Source organism: Meriones unguiculatus, chromosome 2, assembly GCF_030254825.1.
Source record: "Meriones unguiculatus strain TT.TT164.6M chromosome 2, Bangor_MerUng_6.1, whole genome shotgun sequence".
NCBI classification, from domain to species: Eukaryota; Metazoa; Chordata; class Mammalia; order Rodentia; family Muridae; genus Meriones; species Meriones unguiculatus.
The window spans coordinates 189,002,751-189,023,620 of record NC_083350.1 but is presented as its reverse complement, the minus strand read 5'-3'; the positions used below and the strand labels follow the sequence as shown (position 1 = coordinate 189,023,620).

The 20,870-nt window shown below is 48.1% G+C and overlaps 1 protein-coding gene across 1 annotated transcript in view; it reads right to left on the bottom strand.

Annotated features, from left to right (window-relative positions):
• Window positions 1-20,870, bottom strand: part of Gatb (glutamyl-tRNA amidotransferase subunit B) — a 70,044-nt gene that overhangs the window by 36,642 nt on the left and 12,532 nt on the right. The window contains exons 3-5 of the mRNA XM_021652500.2: window positions 5,806-5,919; window positions 3,461-3,656; window positions 2,935-3,057 (exon numbers count right to left, since the gene is read on the bottom strand). Coding sequence (XP_021508175.1) covers window positions 2,935-3,057; window positions 3,461-3,656; window positions 5,806-5,919 — 433 coding nt within the window. The remainder of the gene's footprint in view (window positions 1-2,934; window positions 3,058-3,460; window positions 3,657-5,805; window positions 5,920-20,870) is intronic.

Genomic DNA, 20,870 nt, shown 5'->3' with positions numbered 1-20,870 from the left:
CCCTCCCTCAACTCCTCCCTCCCTCCCTCATCTCCTCCCTCCCTCATCTCCTCTCTCCCTCATCTCCTCCCTCCCTCATCTCCTCCCTCCCTCATCCCCTCTCTCCCTCATCTCCTCTCTCCCTCATCTCCTCTCTCCCTCATCTCCTCCCTCCCTCAACTCCTCTCTCCCTCAACTCCTCCCTCCCTCATCTCCTCCCTCCCTCATCTCCACCGTGCCCCTTTCCAAGTCCACTGATGGGGGGGACCTCCTCCCCATTCATCTGATCCTGTTTTATCAGGTATCTTCAGGACTGGCTGCAAAGTCCTCCTCTGTGGCCTAACAGGACTGCTACTCCCTTGGGGGGTGGGGAGACCAAAGAGCCAGTCATCGAGTTCCTGTTAGAAATAGTCCTTGTTCCCCTTATTATGGGAAACCAATTGGTTACTGAACTACCATAGGCTACATCTGAGCAGAGGTTCTAGGTTATATCCATACATGGTCCTTGGCTAAATGTCAGTCTCAGAAAAGACCCTGTGCCCAGATATATTTGGTCCTTGTGGAGCTCCTATCCTTTCCCCATCATACTAACTCCCCTTCTTTCATATGATTCCCTGTACTCTGCGTGTGGATACTTCTAATGAGTCTTCAACAAACAGCCTGGGTTTCCTTCCTTGTTAACAGAGACAGCCGCACCCCCCCAGGAATGATGTGTGGTGTGAGTTACAGGATAAACTGTTTGAATAAACAGTAAACATTCCAACCAGTGGACATCACTACTGTTGAAGCCAGGGGCTGAGCTCTCTGTTCACACTCAGATCAACACAGTGCTGTGGGGCCATCTTACATGGCAGCACGAGGAGGAAATGACTCCGACACTGGGCTATGGAGGTCCATGCTCATTAGCAAAACTACCAGGGGCCCACAAGAGCTCACACTTGACTCCATCAGCACCAAGTCTCCTGGTGTACAGTGGGACCTCATGACAGCCGTCAGTGCCTCGTGCAGCCTCCAGCGCTGACACAACTTCCCAGTGGCAGGGTGACAAAAAAGAGCAAAGGCATTTAGGCTAAGAAACCACTAATGGCCCAAGAAGTCCAACCGTTGAGGCCTGCAGGCCACCCGCAGTGCTCTAGATGCTTCCCAACAGCTGGAGCCTCTCGGCTGCCGTGCTGGACACTGAGCTGCTGCACCTGTGTTGAAAAGGAACACGGAGTGCAGAAAGTGTCCCGACAGATGAGACGCCATGAGCCGCTCAGCTCCCGCCACTGCAAGGACCCAAAGGGGCCTCTCCTCAGCGCGTGTGTTCTTGCCGTTCCGGCTTCCCTCTTCGCTAGGGCGCAGAGGGACTCTCCTCAGCTAACAGGTGGCCTTATCACTCCATAGGTTTGCCGAGGCAGTGATTTTGAGGATATCTAAAAACTTTAAGAAGATGATACAGAACTACGCTTGGCGCATTAATGGCTAACTACCCAAGCCACCCATATTTATGTTCTACAGACAAAAAAGCAGCCTGTGTGATAAATGGAAAATAGAGATGTTCCTTATGCCCACATGGTCTAACCTTTATGCCGCTTAGACTCAGGGCGCTGTTTCCCAGTCTTCAGTACAGATCAAGTCGGTAAGCTTGGGCTGCAGGCCCCACTTTACCAGGACTAAAGTTACAACTTATCATTTGTAACATGTCCTCTGTGACATGTAAACTTCAGAAGGCCTCTGTCACATGCAAACATCATGTGATGTGCTAAGGGTGTTCCAGCACTAAGCACGGGCAGGGAGATGTGCTCCATCATTAATGATGCTCACTAAACGCCTGCTGTGGCCACTTTACATGCTGTGGAAACCTGACTGTAAATGCAAGCTTGTATTGTGTCAGGAAGGACCCCAAGGATGGTGGGAGTTCTTACCTGGCCTCTGGAGAGGGGAAATGGGGGACAATCGAGGGGGGGATTCACTCTCAGGGATTTAAGGAAATGCAAGGGAACGCCGGGCAAGGGCCGAGACAGTACTGCCATGAAACCCAGAAGTCAACAGAGCTGTGGTTTACTTTAAATAATGTTTCATTATGACAGTCTCACTCATGTAGATAATGCCATTTCATTACATTCCAGACCCAGGAGAACACGGGTCTCTCTACTTGAACAGCATCAAGGCGTCTGATATAATCTTTTTCCTTCTGTAGTGCTAGGACTTGAACAAGCCTCACACATGCCAGGTGAGCTCCACTGGGCTGTATCTCTGGCCTGTGTAATAGTAACATTTGTTTACAGCCAACACACTGGCTTTCCCTGCACACACATACAAGTTTTAACATTATTGGGTTATTGTTGTTTCTTGAAATAGGATCTTACTATTTGGCCTTAACTAGCTTCAGACTCTCTGTGGGCCAGGCTGGCCTTGCACTCAGAGAGATCCACCTGCCTCTGCTTCCTGGTGCTAGGATTAAAGGTGTGGGGTTTAAGGTGTGGTAATTGTATGAATGAATGGGAGACAGTTTGATATTTCGCTATTGGCAGCCACACACCTATGAATGTATACATATATAGTGTATAATAATCAAATTAGGGTAGTTCACAATCCAAGATGGAGGAACATTTTGCCAAAGAAGAGAAAGAGATCTTCCAAAAATAGCAACTGGCTATGAATACAGAACTCAGAAAATAAGAATTATTATTCACGAGCAGTGGCCTCTTCTGGAAGGCTGAACTGAACACAGCTCATGAATCCTCACAGTTCCCAGGTAGCAAGCTGGGAGATGGTAAATCTTGTCTCCTGACGCCTACGCTCAATGCAGATGCAACGCAGTGTTCTGTTTAGTTTTGGTTTGGGGCTCAGATAAAGAATGCAAGAAATTCTAAGGGGGAAAAGAAGTGGAGTCCAGAAGGCTAAACAGAGAACATGCCAGAGGCGGGAGGGAGAAGACGCAGAGCGGGGACCTGCCCACACAGCCTCTACCTGCCATGTTGGCCTGGCTGGTTCCCAGGGCTTGAAGGATCAGCTGCAGCTCCCTGACAGCGAGGGCTGCCTCTTCCCCACAGCACAGGTCAGGCTCCAGGACCACCTCGAGGAGGCCAACCCCTACCAAAGAGAGGACAGTCAGCTTGGCTCAGGCTTGGATCTTAGGAAAGCCGGCATTAAGGCAGGACCCTCAGAGCTGCCCTCCCCCACCCTCCACTTCTGCCACTTGTCGATTTTGAACCCTGGCTCATCTCTTTCACTGTCTGCTTAAGGATGTCCAGCTGTGGGCCGTGACAAGGCAGACAGATCTGTCTGATTTTAGGGGTGAGTAATTGGCAAGCCTAGCAGTGAGCATGGTTCAAGCCGTGCTCTCTCACTGCCTCTGCCAATACCAACATGGATATTTTGATCTCTGTCAGTCAGGCCCTGTGCTTTTCCAATTGGTCTGAGAAAACTCTGGAGACAGAAGCGCCTAAGACCCCAGAGTAGAGAGGGCTGGAGGAAGCAGGGCAGACCAGCCTACCGGCTCTATTCAAGTCAATGAGCGTCTGGGCTCTCAGGTCATCGTGGAGGCTTTTGCCACTGTCCTGCTCCAGCTGGATCTGCTTGACCCTCACTGTCTTGGCCACTTGGCTCTGCTTCTTCCCTCGGCAGACACTGTATGTCAGGTGTCCGCTGGCGGCAATCGGGAGCCTCTGCTGGGTGATCTGGTAGCCGGCCTGCTCGCAAACACACAGGAGTCAGTCACTAGTCCAGGACGGGAAACTGGGATGCACTTCACTTCCAGTTGCAGGTCTTAAAGGTTTACTTGGAACAGACCCAGTGAACAGGATAAACAAGCAGACAGAAAATAGTTTGGATATTGCAGTCATGATTCAGCCCGTCTCGTTGGCTTGTCCTAACCCCCGTCACCCACCCAAAGTCTCTCGCCCGCAGCAATGATGCAATTAACAACACAGATCCCACCTTGCTTGCAGGAGTGCCATTTTGGGAATGACAATAATCTCGTTGTCAGAGGCCCCTAAGAAAAGAATTTACTGTTTTCATTTAGCTCATTAGCCTAAACTCTGCATCTCATCACCAGGCTCCTACTGAGCCCGTATTAGGCAATGCTGGCTAAGCAGTAGCCATCCACTCGCAACATGGCTTACAGCAACTGCCACTGCAGCTCAGCTTGTCCGGGCTGTCCTTTCAGGTAGGCATCACGCCAACGGTCATGCCCTTGTTTCCCTGGCCAGAAAGCACTGTGATATGCTCACAATTGGCTAGTGGCTAGTATACAGCACAAAAACAAAAACAAACAGAAAACCCTGATGGCTGCTGCAAGGATGCTTGTCCCTTCTTCTAAATCATTGGTTCTCAACTTGAGGGTCATGACCACTTAAGAGGTTGAATGACCCTTTCACAGGGGTCACCTAAGACTACTGGAAAACACAGATATTTAATCATAATTTGTAGTAGTAACAAAATTACAGTTGTGAAGTAGTAACGAACATAATTTTATGGCTGGGCTCATGACAACATGAGGAACTGTACTAAGGGGTCGCAGTGTCAGGAAGGTTGAGGACCAGTGCTTTAAATGGAAAAGCGCATGCTGAGGGCGCAGGGCAACATGCAGACTGGAGAGAAACAGAAAATAGGAGCTAACGCATCTGCAGTACTGGCCGGACACTGCGGCCCTCCTCACGCCCACCTGCCTAAGCGGTACAGGCAAGAGGGGGCAAGGGTCTCCCCAAAGCCAAACACAGACGGAAAGTCTCTTATCAACCTGAATTCTGGTACAAGTTGCTGAATAAACATCTGGGCACTTTGCTAAATCTGTCTCAGACAAACGCCGAGTGTCCAGTAGCACACGCATGTCCTGTGCAGCATCAGAACCACTGTTCTGGAGTTGCTGAACTGCCCGGGCCAGGATGCACAGACTACAGGGAAAACATCTCCAGCGGGTGTGGGAGACAGCGGTCTAGAGCTTGTCGAGCATATGAAGGCCTGAGCTTCCACCCTCGGTACTGGAAAGGTAAACGTTTCTTTTGGGCTATGCAGCAGAACTTGTGACATGGGGGCTGTGGGAAGCTACAGGCTCCTACTTACTTCACTCCTGCTTATGCCCTCACTACTAAAGCCTGACGCTTCCAAGTCGTCAGTTCCAGGAGAAGGAAGCACAGCAATGTTACTGCTATTGTTTTTCAAAATCATACTTAGCTCTGAGAACATCTGAATAAATGGCACAATATTTTCAGAAATCCATTCAGCATTTCGCTTTATTCTAATGCAATGCTATGGGAAACTGGTTCTCACTCACACTGACACCACTTTAAGAAAGAAACTTTTCAAGTTTAGGGGAAAATCAGGTAAATATTGAGTTTGCTGCTCAACTAATTACTGTTGTTGTGCTCGTTCTGGCTCACAATTCTGCCTCCTGCTGTCCAGTTACTTGTTCCTTGGGAGATGACAGGCTGTCTCCAAAGGAGCCAGCCTTCTACCAGGAAGGTCTTCATGAAAGAGACATTCTTCCACTGTCTGCAATGACAGTGGGCACTAACAGTAGCGTCAGCCACAGGGCTAGCCTTTGTCCTAACAGGCAATTAGTACCAAACACCATGTCTGGGAGACCCTGACAGCACTGGCCTCTCCTGGTCCCTGTTCAATTATGAGTGAGCCGACAGAAGCGGGGGAGTAAGCAAGGAGTCAGCAATCAGGACAATCACATCCAATCCAGTAAACATCAGGGGGCCTCTGCTTCATTAGCTGGGCAGGCCGTCCTGCTGCGAGGGACAGAGGGCTGATTGAAAGCATGAGCGGGTGTCCCCTGGCCTTTGCTTCCAGCCCCAAGGCAGGCCCCGGTGCTGAGATGGCACACACACTTACGGGAAGGTCAGCGTAGAAGTAGTGCTTCCTGTCGAACAGGGACTTCTTGTTTATTCGGCAGTTCAGGGCCAAGCCAGTCATCACTGCAGCTTCCACACACCTCCTGTTGAGAACCTTAACCAACACCACACAGGCGTCCTTTAGAACCACAGCCAAACAGATGCTTCGCTCCTATCTGACGTCCCTGAATTCAACTGGGCCCTCAACATGCTACCTCTGCTTCTCGGCGTGGTCAGCTGTGCGTCACAAGCTGACTGAATCAGAAAAGTATTAAACAAACATGCATGCGATGATGGGTCCCACTGGGCACTTAATAACCTGCCACCCCAGGAACCCTTCCCCGGTACATAGCATCAGAGGACTTTCAAGTGCTCAGGAGAGCAGTTACTGCATGGACCAAATCCCTTCCTCCTCCCTCTGCAGACAGAATCAGGAGACACTCAAGATCCATGTGAGGCCATGGTTTGTGAGAGGGAGAGGGTCCTGCTGTGGTGAAGTGTGGCATGGAGAGGCACAGAGGGGGTCCAAGAGCCTGATGGTGTGGCCGCATGGGCAGAAAAATGAACAAGTTTTTAAGAACAGAATGGCCACAGCCATTTTGCCAGGGGCTGGGGCAGCGGCACTGTCTCCCTCTGAGGGTCCTGCCATCAGTGCCTTCAGTGTCTTGTGAGCTGGGCTTGGCTCCTGGAGCTCCCGGGTCCAAGGGACGCAAGAGACAAGTAGCCAACACTCCAAGCCCCGGGTCGGGAACTCGGTCTTGCGGTCTTGAAGGTCATCAACTAGATGACAGCTAGTGACTCAGTGAAGGAGACGGCTAAGTTCTGGAATCGGGTCCATGCTCCACTTCTGCTCTGGACAGCTGGCAACAACTGTCTTAGCTTCCCAAAGTGGGCATGATGCAGAACAGACAAAGTAACACTGGGAACATCCACCCACCCCACTGTAGGGCTCGGTGGCTATTAAGAACCCACTGTATTTTGGGAAAGTGTTGAACTGGAGGAGGAGGTAAAGCCTGTATTCTAACGGAAGGGGTGTGCTGTTCTCTGGGGTAGCTGGCCTTCTCTGTGACTTTATATGCAGCGTGTGACACAGTACATCCTCTAGGTTAGTGTGGATAATGCTCTCCAGTGAGTTTCACATTAACGACTTTACTTCAGCCTTTACAGCAGAAAGGACAGTAGTACGTCCCAGCATTTCATGCAGAACAGCCCCTGCAAGGAGACCTGAGCCTCGTCGAGGGAAGCCAATGAGAAACAAAGGCTGTGTCATCTAAAGCAGCACGGCCTCGCCGAGGTGGCAGCTGAACGGCTCGGAGACTGGCCTTCTCAGCAGAGATGCTGAGAACCGACTGGACAAACAGACTGCAAAAGAACTGTAGAACACAACACAGACAGAGCGCTCCTGGCCATAATTCATGAGCCCCAGGAGAAACCTAGATAAGCTCCCTCTAGAGACACCACACCTCCCTTTCTCAAAATCTAAGCGAGTCACCAATGGAGACACCTCCCAGCATTCTGGGCCTCTGAATGCCGTCAGCTCTGTAATAACAATGGCTCTCAAGGAAAGACGTGCATGGGGCACATGATCTAATTACTGGTGCTTTCACTTGCCTGTGTTTTGACATCTCATGGAACTACCGTTATCGAAGCACTAACTGGGCTGCTGGAGTGCTCTGCCTGACCTGAGCCTGGTGACAGGGGTCAGGGCACACAGGGGTCAGGGCACACAGGTGATCATGCTGGAGCCCCGGCCTGAGCTGTGCTCTCTCTGAGGCGGGGACACAGCCAGCCTGCTAGTAGTCTCCACCGCTGGTCTGCACCTGATTTGCTGGCTGCCTCCCACTGGTTTTCCAGTTTCTGCTTTCCTTCACATCTGGCCCAGCATGCTTCCTTCCTAGGCATCGAGAGGGCACAGGTCATTCTGTTCTGAGCATGCACAGTATGTTCCTGTTCCTGGCCCCAGGAGAGTCTGGATTGTGGGTATCCACACAGTCTCACTGTTCTTATCAAGTACACAGGCACCTGGGAAGCTGTCAACTGCCAAAGAATAAGAATGTAGTAAAACACACAAACAGTAGGGTGATACTGAATATACTTTAATCTTTTTCTGATGATTTAGGAGTCTTGAAGAGCCTCAGGGTCAGAATTATAAACATCAATCGTCACCACACTGCAGTTGCACAGAGGGACTAGTAAGCAGAGCGCCAGCTAAAAGCATGCCAGGAAAGGAGAATTTATTATGATCCCATTCAAGCCCTAGTGACAGATGGGAGGCCAGGCCAGCATGCTCTACGGACAGAGTGAGAGATGAAAAATTCAGCTGGAGCTATCTTCATTCCAAAAGATTTCCTGAATGTCTATAATGTACCAAACATGAGGGACACAGAGACCAACAGGACTGTGTCCCTGTCCTTGCCCTTGGTCTACCTGTGGGGATGAGACAACCCTGCCCTTTTCAAGTCTATATTCCATCGCCAGGGGAATCCTGTTAGAAATGTCTTGTCACACTTTGTTCCCTACGGCCTCTCAACGGTCCAAATATCCGCGCAATGAAACGCCAAGCTCTGGCGTGGTCCTGCTCCTTCCTACATCTTCAATCTCATGTCTAGCTAGGCCCCGCTCTCACTTACAGGTCAGTTCTCCAAGACAAACCCGCAGATCCCCATGCTCACTCTGCCCTGCAAGTCTCCCTCAGGCGTCACCACTCTGTAAAGCGGTTACTATCCTTCCTGGTCTTGCCTCCTATGCGCTCCATCTGTGCTTCCATCACGATGGATCGGTCTGTTCCATGTACTTCTAAATAAGCACAGATCTCATGAGAATGGGCTCATCCCTCTATCCCTGGACTTTCCGCCGGAGTCTGAAGAGTGATGCTCAGTTCAAGTACAGGGCGCTCAAGGGAGGATGAGAGACAGGACAGCTTCACAGAGGCAGTGATGTCAACGTGTTCCCTGCCACCTTCTGGCCTTTGAACTTGTTTCTAGAAGTTCTCTAAGTGACAAAGTGATCAAAGGAGTAACCTGAGAATTCAAACAACTGACTTGTCCTGAAAGCATGTTCCAGACAATGACAACAATTCATTTCAGTGTCTACACAGATGACAGGGTTGGTCCTAGCAACTCTCCTGCCGAAGTATGTGGAAAATCCTGGTAGGCATGTGTACATACACACCTTTCTAAGCGGAGCCTACCGGCATGACCCGCAGCAAGCACGTACTGTGCACGGGCGTTGTTAGGAGGCGTGAACGCTGTGTGTATCACGTGCATTTGTCATGTTGTCCTCCTGGTCACCTGAAGGTACACACTGTCAGGATCTCAGTATGGTTAGCAAGGGAAACATCAAGATAAGGGAGTTTGGTGCACACAGCAGAAGCAGAATGAGAAGTCGGGCTCCAGAACCCAGATTCCTGACCACTACACTCGAGTCTGAACCTTCAAAGAAGACAGCAAGTTAGTTTCAGCTCCTAAAACTACCAGCGTGTGCCACAGCATCAGAGCAGCGTCCCAGACAGTCCATGACGGGCCACACTAGGCAGCGCTGCCTCAGAGGCTTCACTGCCTACCAGCTTCCAGCTCTACAGATCTGTTTCTAAGTGCTCTGCTCCACGGGTACCACAGTCAAGTTTCTGAAACACTCAGCATACAGCCTTTGGCACGTGGGAAGTTGGTGACAGGTGGGCCTGTGGATTTTATAAATTAGCAGAGAATGCCCCACTGGTGGAATTCTGACACAAGAACTCATGCCTTCTCAGCAAGGATGTTAATTCTTTCATCGGAAGATAAGGAGGCTGTGACAGGTGGACGCAGCACGAAACACACAGTGGAAAGGACAGTCAACACATCTCACAACTAAAAGAGAGATGGGTGATCTGACTCTGGAGAGGGAAATCGGGAGTGCGGGGCAGTGGACCTGGGTGTAAAACGTGAGCAGCGCAGCAACCGTGATTTTTTAATATATAATCTAAAATCTACTCAATCATAAGGTAGAATAAACAACCCAGAAACATGGCTGGGCCCTCCAAGGAGAGGCTGTGACCCCAATATGACAAACAGTCTTCTAGTCTGGAAATTCATCTAGCTTAACTAAACAAGTATGTCCTGCTCTGAGCCCAACAAACGTCAGCCTATGCAAAGCTAGCACATGCCAAACAATCACCGAGTTCCTCAGTATATCCTCATCTCCCACCTGGATCTTCTGGCAATCCAGGACTCCAGCCAGACGCCACCCTCTTCCACCAAGGCTTCCACCCCTTCACCTAGCCAAGGCTGCCCCCAAGTGCCCTGTACTCCCTCCCAGGAGCAGCCTTCGGGAGAGTCAAGTGTGTCCAGATGCACCTCTGTCTCACTGCTGCCATCACAGGGTGACTCAAGCCCTGAGTGATCCAGCGGAACCTCCCTCTGGCCCACCCAACACCCTTCGCTCGGCTCACCACTGTGCTCTGGACCAACTGCTGCTTCCAACAAGATCGCTGTGCGCGATCACCCACTGCTACTCCAATGCAAGCGTCCCTTCTTGTCTCCCTCAGCCCTTGGGGAAGCACCACCCCCTGCACAGGCTGAATTCTCAGGGGACAATCAAATCATTCTGCTTGGTTCTTCTTTTGGCCCATCACCTAAATATAATACCAAACTGATTAAACATTAGCTAAGATAATGAATAATTTAACATTCCCTTTATCAACATCCCAACGGCGATAGCTATGAGATAAAAGCAAAGCTGTTCTAGAAACGTATCAGTCAGGAGAAGGAAAATGCTCTTAGCATGTAAAACAGAACAAATTAAGAGCAAAGACTTCATTACCTAGATGACAGAAGGGTGGAGATGTCACAGAGGGCACCATGAGGCAACCAGGGGGAATTCTCTACAGCAAAAAGCCAGTCTAATCCTAGGACTGCAGGAATTGGGAAATGCGGGGCTACTGAAGAACTGGGAACAAGATGGAGCTGCTTCCCAGAAGCTGGGGAGCTGGAGTTGGAAATAAAACAAAACAAAAACAGAACCCCCCCCACACACACACGCAGGGGCTGAAGAAGGCAGAGAAAAAAGAAGAAGCACCCCATTGCTTCCTTCCTCCTAGCTGCCATTTTTCAGCAAAGGATCCTGCTGGCCAAACCCAGCCAAGAGCTGGCTGACATGGGCCCTCACTGGGAACCAGGAAGAGCAGGGGAATGAGACACATAAACCTGGTGCAGATTTCGACTGTAACAGCAAGAACACATACTGCTCCATCCATTTTATGACTTTTTCTTTTGATAAATAAATAATAAAATGCTGCATTCTCAGTCTGTCTGGTCAACATAAAACTATAATTCTGTGGGCTCTTTTTTCACACACTGGAAGACAGAAATGATGACATGCTACTAATTGCATAAGCAAGGTATGCGCCACTGGCTTGAACGGATGGGCTCCAGTGTGTATCTGCGACTAGGAAAGGAGTTGTCAAGTGAATTGACAGAATAAGGGTTCACGACCTACTCAAGGGAAGTCTCTAGGACTGGAGCATTTTTATGGAAAAGTATACAAATTATAAAAATAGTTCATTAAAACTGACTCTAGACCTGTCCCTGGGAAATATCTGGGGTGCATTTCAAAGGAAAAATGTATGTCTTTCAAAGTCGTCTGCACCTCACGCCATTCCTGTGAGGCCTGCTCTGCGTCTGCCTGGCGAGCCATGGTGCTACGGCACGGTTTGCCCACGAATACCATCGTTCATCCTTCAAAAGATGAGGCAACGCAGCACAACTGTCGCCCGCCACCGAGATCCAGCTCCTGGAGCATTAAAATGGAGACGATGAGGTGTCGTCCCCCCAAAGCCCAAATAGCAATTCTTCTTTGAAATTTATGCTATAGATGACAAATCCGATAATTAGGATATAGCAGGGTAAATGGTTTAATTTACGGAGAGAAAGTAATTAAAATTTATTAAGTAAAAATAAAGCAGTAAAACGGGCCTCCATCTTAGTGCTAACCATAAATTTGTCTCAAAGCACGAACTGATTCGTAGTCAGAGCAAGCCACCACATGATATGTTTTCATTACCATAGAGAAAACAGCTCCCACTTCCTCACCCTATGCCTTTCCATTGAGCCCTTTCATCAACGCCCTACACAGATTTACAAGCTCTCTGCTACTGTAGGTAAACCTGTTAAACTGGTGACTCAGTGAAGGGCATGCATTTGAACTCTGACCACTGAGAGGACTGGCTGGTACAGTCACTGGGCATGTGTGTGGGTACTCACATAGCTTCTATCACAAAACTTACACACGTTCTTCTCACTGAGCACTGGACAAGATGCTGCTCTGTTCTTTCTAAGTCCCTCCTCAAGCGGGGGCGGGGCACACGTACCCCTCTGGAAAGAAGGCCGTGTGACCGGGAGCTCCATCCCACCCCCCCTCCATTTCTGCCATCTTGTGCCAGCTCTTCTCCTCACGGGTAGTCAAGATGAGGGGAAGAACATTGCCTTGGTTTAAAGCACCGGAAGCCTCATTTTTCTCCTGTCTCTGCCTGCCAGCAATCCCAGCTGCGGGCACTGCTCCTTCCTGGATTACAGGACACTAATGTCTGAGATTAACCCCTGGGGATTTAAGTGATGAAAAGCAATCCTATGGCCTATGTCAGCATTGGGCCTGCCCCCAATCTGGGTTAAAAAAAAAAAAAAAAAAAGAAGAAATAAGATTTCTCCCACAACACTTACTGGTTATTTTGATTTCATGTTGGCATTGGAAGTCATTGGCCTGGGCTCCTCTTGGTTGGTCAGCAATTAGATGGGAAAGGAAGGGGGTGGTAGGGGGTTGGCAACCGGTAAAACCCAAAACTGGGTATACAGGTTAACTGGTCTCTTCTAGTCCCGCAGGTCTTCCACAGTTACTTATCTGGTACTACCCAGTGGCAGAACCCGATCTCAAAACAGGCTCTTGAGACTGAGTCAGACAAACTTGGGTCTGAACCTTAGTATCATTGTGCTGATGCTCTATGGCCTTTCTGAGAGACCTGGCACTTCAGGTGTGCTTCCTCATCTGTGGAGGGAAGAATCTTTGCTTTGTCCGATTGCCCCAGCATCACCATGAAGGACGTCTGCCCCGGAGGTGACTGGAGACCCTGGATTCCGAAGGGGGTGTTAGTGAGGCCAGGCGTGCACTGCGGGATCCTCCACCAGCCTTCCAAGGGAACCTGGGAGTCTAACAGGAAAAGGCTCAGGCAGCCCTAGAGATCCGTCGGCCTGGATTCACAACCCACAGCAAGGGGGAACAGGTGTCACGGTTACATACTCCGTCAACACCCCCCTTCCCCTGACACGATAGCCAGCGCCTTCTGTGGTCACCTCTGTGCTATCTCCAGCAGAACGGAGACCATATTCTCAGTGTGTTGGTAGGTGTCATTGCTTCATTTTCTGTCTTTAGAGCAAAGCAACATTTTCTTGCTCAACATTGTACACTCACCTGTGGCTGGGCAAAGCTCTCATTCTCAGGTAAAGGAAATGGATTTCTAATAAGCTGGATTCGTGCTCCCGCCTTCCCTACACTGCCCTCACTATGACCAGAGCTGTGATCTCCTATCTTCTCAATTAAAAATGCTGTGACGTCGTGGAGAAAAGACAGAGCCATTAAGAATCAAGGGGAAAAGACAAAAGCAGCCAACCAGCCAAATTAAAAATAAAAATAAAATGTTCTTTTTGACAAATTTTGAGATGGGGCCAAGATTTTTAACGCAGAAATATTTCTCCCTATTCATGATTCTAACTTAAAACTTTCCAAGAGTATTTCCATGGGGAAAGGCTTGGCTGTGCAAACCTCTTCACTTCGTATGTGCTCCCACACAGAATGGGAGCCTTTCTGACTTGTCCTCAGTTTACAGCTGAGACTCCACACTTGGAGAGACTTCGTGGAGTCACAAATGGGTCACATCACTGAAACCTGAGCACAGCCAGGGGCTGATAAGAAACACCTGATTCCATCTGACGAGTCATATGCCCCAAACAGTCAAGGCAAGGTTAGCTTTCCTCCATACACAGAAGGTTAGATCAGGACCAAGTTGAAAGATTTGATTATGGCTGAGAAGCAACTGACTTGAACTAGCTAGACTCTTAAGTAAAAACAGCAGCTGTGTCCTCACTGTCAAAGGAGAGAGGAACTGAGAGGACAAAAGCCTGTGAGTATCAGATGCCTTCCTCTGAACACCTGTCCCTGAGCTGTTAGCAGCCTGGAGCGTCCCCAGGGATGTGCTGAGACATGAGGAGGCGCTGCAAGACTCTAGCAGCTTTTCAGAGGCTTCCTGGGAAGACAGAAACACTCATGGAAATTTGAAGAGAAAGAGAATGTGCATGTGTGTGCACATACCAAGCTACTGGTGGGCAATAATCCCCATAATTATGAATGTTTCAACAGCATAGGATAAGATAAGATAGCTGGCCTGGACATGTTTTATAAAATGTCAATTTGTGAAGGAAAAATGAAAGAAGGCAAAGGAAGGAGTGATGAGGGGAGAGAGGAAGAAATTTAAAAACCAAGACCACAGAAATATGACAACTAAACGTACAGTTTTTGGCTAGATTCTAGAATGGAGAAACAAAAGAGACACATGTGAACTGTGCCAACTGATGTGTGTCAAGGTAAGTTTTTCTGAGCGCGACTTAACAGGAATCCACACATGAGAATGTATTTTTGTTCCCAGGTGACAGATGGGAGATCTTTAGAAATAAAGTGCTGTATATACTGCCTGTGACCGAGTCTCAGGTGGCTCACCTAACAGGGGAAACTGGGACAAGGAGAACATTCACCATGCTGTTCTTCCAGTTCTCCTGGAAATGTGAGTGATTTCAAAACTAAAACGCAGGGGGAGGAAGGACAATGAGGTGTGCTAAAACCCCCACAAAACAGAGGAAGTGGGAGCTGGGGAGGCGGGGCTACTTGCCTGGGTGCTAACCTGTGAATCACAGGCACCTGAAGCTGCCATTGACTGTTGCTAAAAATAAGTTTTAGAACTGAAAGCATCCTTCTTAGTCTTGCTAGACTTGAGCTGCTGGGGTGGGGGGTACCTTAGGTACCCCTTCTCTGAGAAGGGGAGAGGGGAACATGGAAAGGGAGGAGTGTGGGTGGACCTGGGAGGAGAGAGGGAGGGGGCTGGGATCAGGCTGTAAAGTGATTAAAGATCTTCTGGAGGTATCTCCATCCCTGATCTCAAGCTGTACTATAGAGCAACAGTAATAAAAACTACGCATAGAAACAGGCTGGAGGATCAATGGAATTGAATAGAAGACCCAGAAATAAACCCACACACTTATGGACACCTGATCTTTGACAAAGATGCCAAAACCACACAATGGAAAAAAGATAGCATCTTCAACAAATGGTGCTGGTCTAACTGAATGTCTACATGTAGAAAAATGCAAATAGATCCATACTTGTCACCCTGCACAAAACTAAAGTCCAAGTGGATCAAAGACCTCAACATAAAACCAGACACATTAAATCGGTTAGAAGAAAAAGTGGGGAAGACCCTGGAACTCATTGGTACAGGAGACAACTTCCTGAACACAACACCAAGAGCACAGGCTCTAAGAGCAACAATCAACAAATGGGACCTCATGAAACTGAAAAGCTTCTGTAAAGCAAAGGACACCATCATCAAAACAAAACGAATGCCTATAGATTGGGAAAAAATCTTCACCAACCCTTTATCTGACAGAGGGCTAATATCCAGTATATATAAAGAACTAAAGAAGTTGAAAAGCAGCAAATCAAGTAATCCAATTAAAATGTGGAACAGAGCTAAACAGAGAATTCTCGCTAGAGGAACATCGAATGGCAGAGAAACACTTAAAGAAATGCTCAAAGTCATTGGCCATCAGGGAAATGCAAATCAAAACGACCCTGAGAATGGCCAAGATCAAAAACTCAAGTGACAACACATGCTGGAGAAGTTGTGGAGAAAGGGGAACCCTCCTCCACTGCTGCTGGGAATGTAAACTTGTACAATCACTCTGGAAATCCATCTGGCGCTTTCTCAGACAACTAGGAATAGCGCTCCCTCAGGATCCAGCTATACCACTCCTAGGCATATATCCAAAAGAGGCTCAAATACACAATAAGGACATTTGCTCACCATGTTTTTAGTAGCTTTATTTGTAATAGCCAGAAGCTGGAAACAACCCAGATGTCCCTCAACTAAAGAATGGATACAGAAATTGTGGTACATCTACACAATGGAATATTACTCAGCAATAAAAAAACAAGGAAATCATGAAATCTGCAGGTAAATGGTGGGAACTGGAAAGGATCATCCTGAGTGAGCTATCCCATAAGCAGAAAGACACACATGGCATATACTCACTCATATAGACATATAATATAGGATAAACCTACTACAATATGTATACCTAAAAAAACTAATCTAGAGGGGGTCTCTGGCTAAAATGCTCAATCCCCATCCAGAAAGGCAAAGAGAATGGACATCAGAAGAGGGGGAAAACAGGAACCAAGTTAGGAGCCTCCCACAGAGGGTCTCTGAAAGGCTCTGCCCTGCAGACTATCAAAGCAGATGTTGAGACTGATGGCCAAACTTTGGGCATAATGCAGGGAATCTTATGAAAGAAGTGGGAAATAGTAAGATCTGGAGAAGACAGGAGGTCCACAAGGAGAGCAATGGAACCAGAAAATTTGAACACAGGGGTCTTTCCTGAGTCTGATACTCCAACCAAGTACCATGCATGGAGATAACCTAGAACCCCTGCACAGATGTAGCCCATGGCAGTTCAGTGTCCAAGTGAGATCCATAGTAATGGGAACAGGGACTGCTTCTGACATCAACTGGTTGGCCTGCTCTTTGATCATCTCCCCTGAGGGGGGAGCAGCCTTACCAGGCCACAGAGGAAGATAGCGCAGCCACTCCTGATGAGACTTAACAGACTAGGATCAGAAGGAAGAAAAAGAAACCCTCCCCTACCAGTGGACTTGGGAAAGGGCATGTGTGGAAAAGGGAGGAAGGGAGGGGTTGGGAGGGGAGGAGGGAGGGAACTAGAGGGGGGATACAAAGTAAATAAAGCGTAATTAAAAATAAAATTAAATTTAAGAAAGGGAAAAAAAGAAGCAAGTAAATGAAAAGGAAAAAATAAAAAAAAAAAAAAAAGAAATGAAAGCACCCTATGTCCTAACTGTATCGGCAGAGCCTTCCTCTGTCGTAGATTAAGCTATACGCGATAGCCCTATACAGGCGATGGCGTATGGTGCAACTCTCAGTAAAATGGAACAAAAAATACCGTGAACAGACCACCCCACAAAACTTAGAACTTAAAAATATTACACACACATAGCCATGTTCAGTTTTTAGAATACAAAAGATTCATTCTTTTAAAAGGATAAAATATTTTATCTAACATTAATTCTTGCATATGTATTTGGATTCAATCCACCCCATTCCTTCTCCCATTCTATTTCACCAGTTGTATCTTTTCCCATTGAAAACATATTCGTCAGAGTTGGAAGCTGGCTCAGCCATGCAGAGTGCATTGCTCCTGCAGGGGCCTGAGCTCTGTCCCAGCATCGACGTCAGGCACTCACAGCTCCAGGTGATCTGAACGATGCCTCTGGCCTCCAAGAGCACTGTATGCTTGTGTACATAAAAAAGCACATACATGTAACTGATAACAATACAAAATCTTAAAAGAAAGAAGGAAAGAGTTAAATACATTTAACTCCCCCAAAAATTACAGCTGAGCTTCTTTTCCACTGACATTTTCCTCCTGCTGCTTACTATGTACATGTGTGTGCACGCTTCCTAACCTATGCTTTTCTAAAAGAAGGGTTTCTGTTACTGAATGTCAGGATCAACTACCACTCAGATTGCTGTGCTGTTAAGCGAGTTTAGGAGAGCGGTGGGTGTTGAGCTCTGCCACCCTACTGGCCATGACAAAATGAAAGTGTTTACACTTTAACGATGGAAAGTCAAGAACTGCATACTGCAGTAAACCAAATGAAATCTGTGTGCCAGCTGAGAGTCAAGGCGGTGCTTTCGTGGACACAGGCCTGTCTACAGAGACACACAAATGGAATAAGAACTGAGGTAAAGAGGGCGGCCAGCTGACTAGGACGCTTAAACAAAGGTGGTGACCGGCTGCAGGCATTCTCAAGGCTTACAAAAGCTGGGAAGAAAAACTCACCATTATATTTTGTTGAAAATGAACAATTAGCAAATAGCGCAGAAGGCAACACAGCCTGGTGCTCTTCACTAAGACTGGAAGCAAGGCAATCCGCCCCATACTTTCAGGTTGGTTGCTGGCTTCCCTGTCACTGGGAAAATCAAGCCCTCAGCTGCCTCACCTACGGAGTGGGGTTGGTGTCCCTGACTTTGCTCACTGGGGTCGTGTGTGAGTTTGACAATCAGGGATGCCCACCTGTCTGGGTCTCCTAAGGAGGCTGCAGAGCATGCAGAAAATGACCCTTGATTATGATTCTTGCTTCTATACCCGAGAAAAAGACTGAAAATTTAGAATGGACTATCTTAAGGCTACTAGGCTCTCCAGTAGCCTAGTGTATTTTCATGTCCACCTACTGCTCCTGCCAGCTCTAGCCTTTTCTCCAAGGACGTGGCTGATGGACAAGGCCGAGAGGCCAAAGGCTCACTGGCGAGAACTCCCCGCCATGAGGAACAGAAAGCACTCTGTTCCTCATCACAGCACAGCCCGATCACCCAACTGCCAGAATCACCCTGCCCACGTCTGCCATCCCTAGATGCCAAGGCAAAATGACTTCCTAGCTTTGCCAAGATTCTAAAAAGAGCTGAGGGAAAACATTCCCCAAGATGTCACATTGTAGAAGGCAGCAGATCTTCCCCAGCCCCCATGCTAAATGTGGAAGTAAGAGCACCCAACAGTGCCCACCTCAGAAAGGTCTGTCCAGAGGCCTCAGGCAAACCACAACTACAGACTTGTAGGGTGAACACAGAATTGCTCAGAGCCCACCCGAATGTCTCACTTCTCCTTCCGGAAGTGCCGCAGATGCTAAATCAGCCTCGTGCTCACACTCCTCAAGAGCCCCCTTGCCCCTGAACACCAGGCCTTTCTATGCTATGCCCTCTGTCCCTGCAAAGAGTCACCGTTTTGACAAGCGACCTGAGAGCCTGAACTGGCCACACGTGGACCGGCCCTGGAGGCTCTTGTCTAAATCCTCAGGACAAAGCCGGAAGGAGCTCCTCTGGGTGAGGGGCGCGCACAGCTACTCTGGCCACGTGACAGTCTCTTGTCAGATGCAGGTCCTTCCTTACACTGGGAAGGCCTGCAGGTTAAGGAAGCCAAGGTCAAGCTGGCAGGAAGTTTTAGAAGCCATTTGGCCACATACCAAGTGTAGGTATCAATCAAGCAATCATCAGGACCCAGGCTGACAGATAACGAGCTCCTCTCCACCTGCCCGACTGCAGGTCTCACTGCACAGAGGGAGCAGGAGTTTCACCAAGTCCTTACGATTGTGCTGCATCCTCCAGGAAGGTCGTGCTTCTTCTGATAAAATCTGTCTAGAACCAGCCCATCCCCAGCATCACAAGGACAACCTGAAGTACAGGAAGTCCAATGGCAGCCACCAAGGCTAGGCATACGCTGGGACAGAAGTGCTTTCCCAGGTCTGCTGCAAGTTTTTAGTTCCAGAACTGTCCATGGGAAAATGAATGGTGCCCAGCAGCATGACTTCAGGCTGCATTTCATTACAGGCATGAGTATAAATCACTAGAACAAAGCCTGTGAGCTACCAGAATGTCAAACAGAAATAGCATCCGTCACAGAACACTGTTAGGTATTTTTTTAACTACTACATATTTATGTCACCAAAAGACTCCTAGGCGTTGGCCTCCTGGCACCTTTGGTAATGTGTTCATGTTTTATTTTATTTTCTATACACTCTTACCCTCTTTTCTACTTCTACAGACTTTTTTGTGCTGTGCAGACAAAGTTCGTCTGAAACAAGTCAGAGGTCTAAGGGCGGAGCCGGCCCTCTCACAAGAGCTCTTGAAGCCTATCATGTTGGAGGACACATTCTAAAAGGAAAAGAAACCAATCAGAGAGAACATGCACACGGGACAAAAGCCCTTCCTAGACGTAACACCTACACTGTCTCGTCAAGACTGAGACTGGAGAGCCGAGCCTGCTGCCCAGAAACAGGACATGGCACAAAGGAGCAGACTCTTGAAACCCTGCTCTGGAGACCCAGGAGTCACCTGAGCAAGGCTGACAAGGTCCCTCCAGGCTCTCAGAGTGACGATAGAGGAGGAAATGAACTCCAGTCTTTACTGCTCCAGTCCGTGCTACCCTACTGCCTTCTGTTCTCCTTCAGAAGGATGAGGTGACCTCATTCCCACACAGCGCTTAAGGGACTGATTCATTAAGGGAGAGATGAGAGAGACCACTGCAATAGTTTAGGCTAAAATGTTCCCAGAGGCCTGTGTGCGGTGTCCACCTTAGTGAAGTCTCAGCTGGAATTTTATGTTGGCAGGAGCCAGCCCTAAGGACTAACGGGCTGCTCTCAAACAAGCTCAGGCCACATTTCCTAACTCCGTGCTCCAGGAATCCTCAAACTAAAAGATAAATGAAGTGTACCTTACAATGAGAGCACTGGACTCCAGCCAATAAAGGAGGTCTCTGAAAAGACTCTCTCTCAAGCGAACCACTAACAGACCTCTATTGTCAGCCCTTCATCAACCAAACTTACAAGACACACACACAGGCAATCACCAACCTTCAGGCTGTATGATTATTAAACACAGCCAATAAATAAAATGAGTAGATGTAAAGTTCTTGAAGAAACCAAAATCCTAACATATTAAGAAGGAAGGCATTCTTTCAGAAAACAAGACATTTGAAACATAACAAAATCTCCATGAATGAGACATCCATAGTAAAATTTTTAAAAAGGAAAAACCAGACATATTAAAGAGAAAACCAATGAGTTAGAAGACAGTACAGAGAAAATGATCTAAACTGGAATAAAATACAAGAGTCTAAAGTGAATCTGTTATTGTCAAAGCTTGAATGCTGAACAGTGGCAGCCTGAAGTGGCTGTCCTCCGCACACAGCCATGGACTCT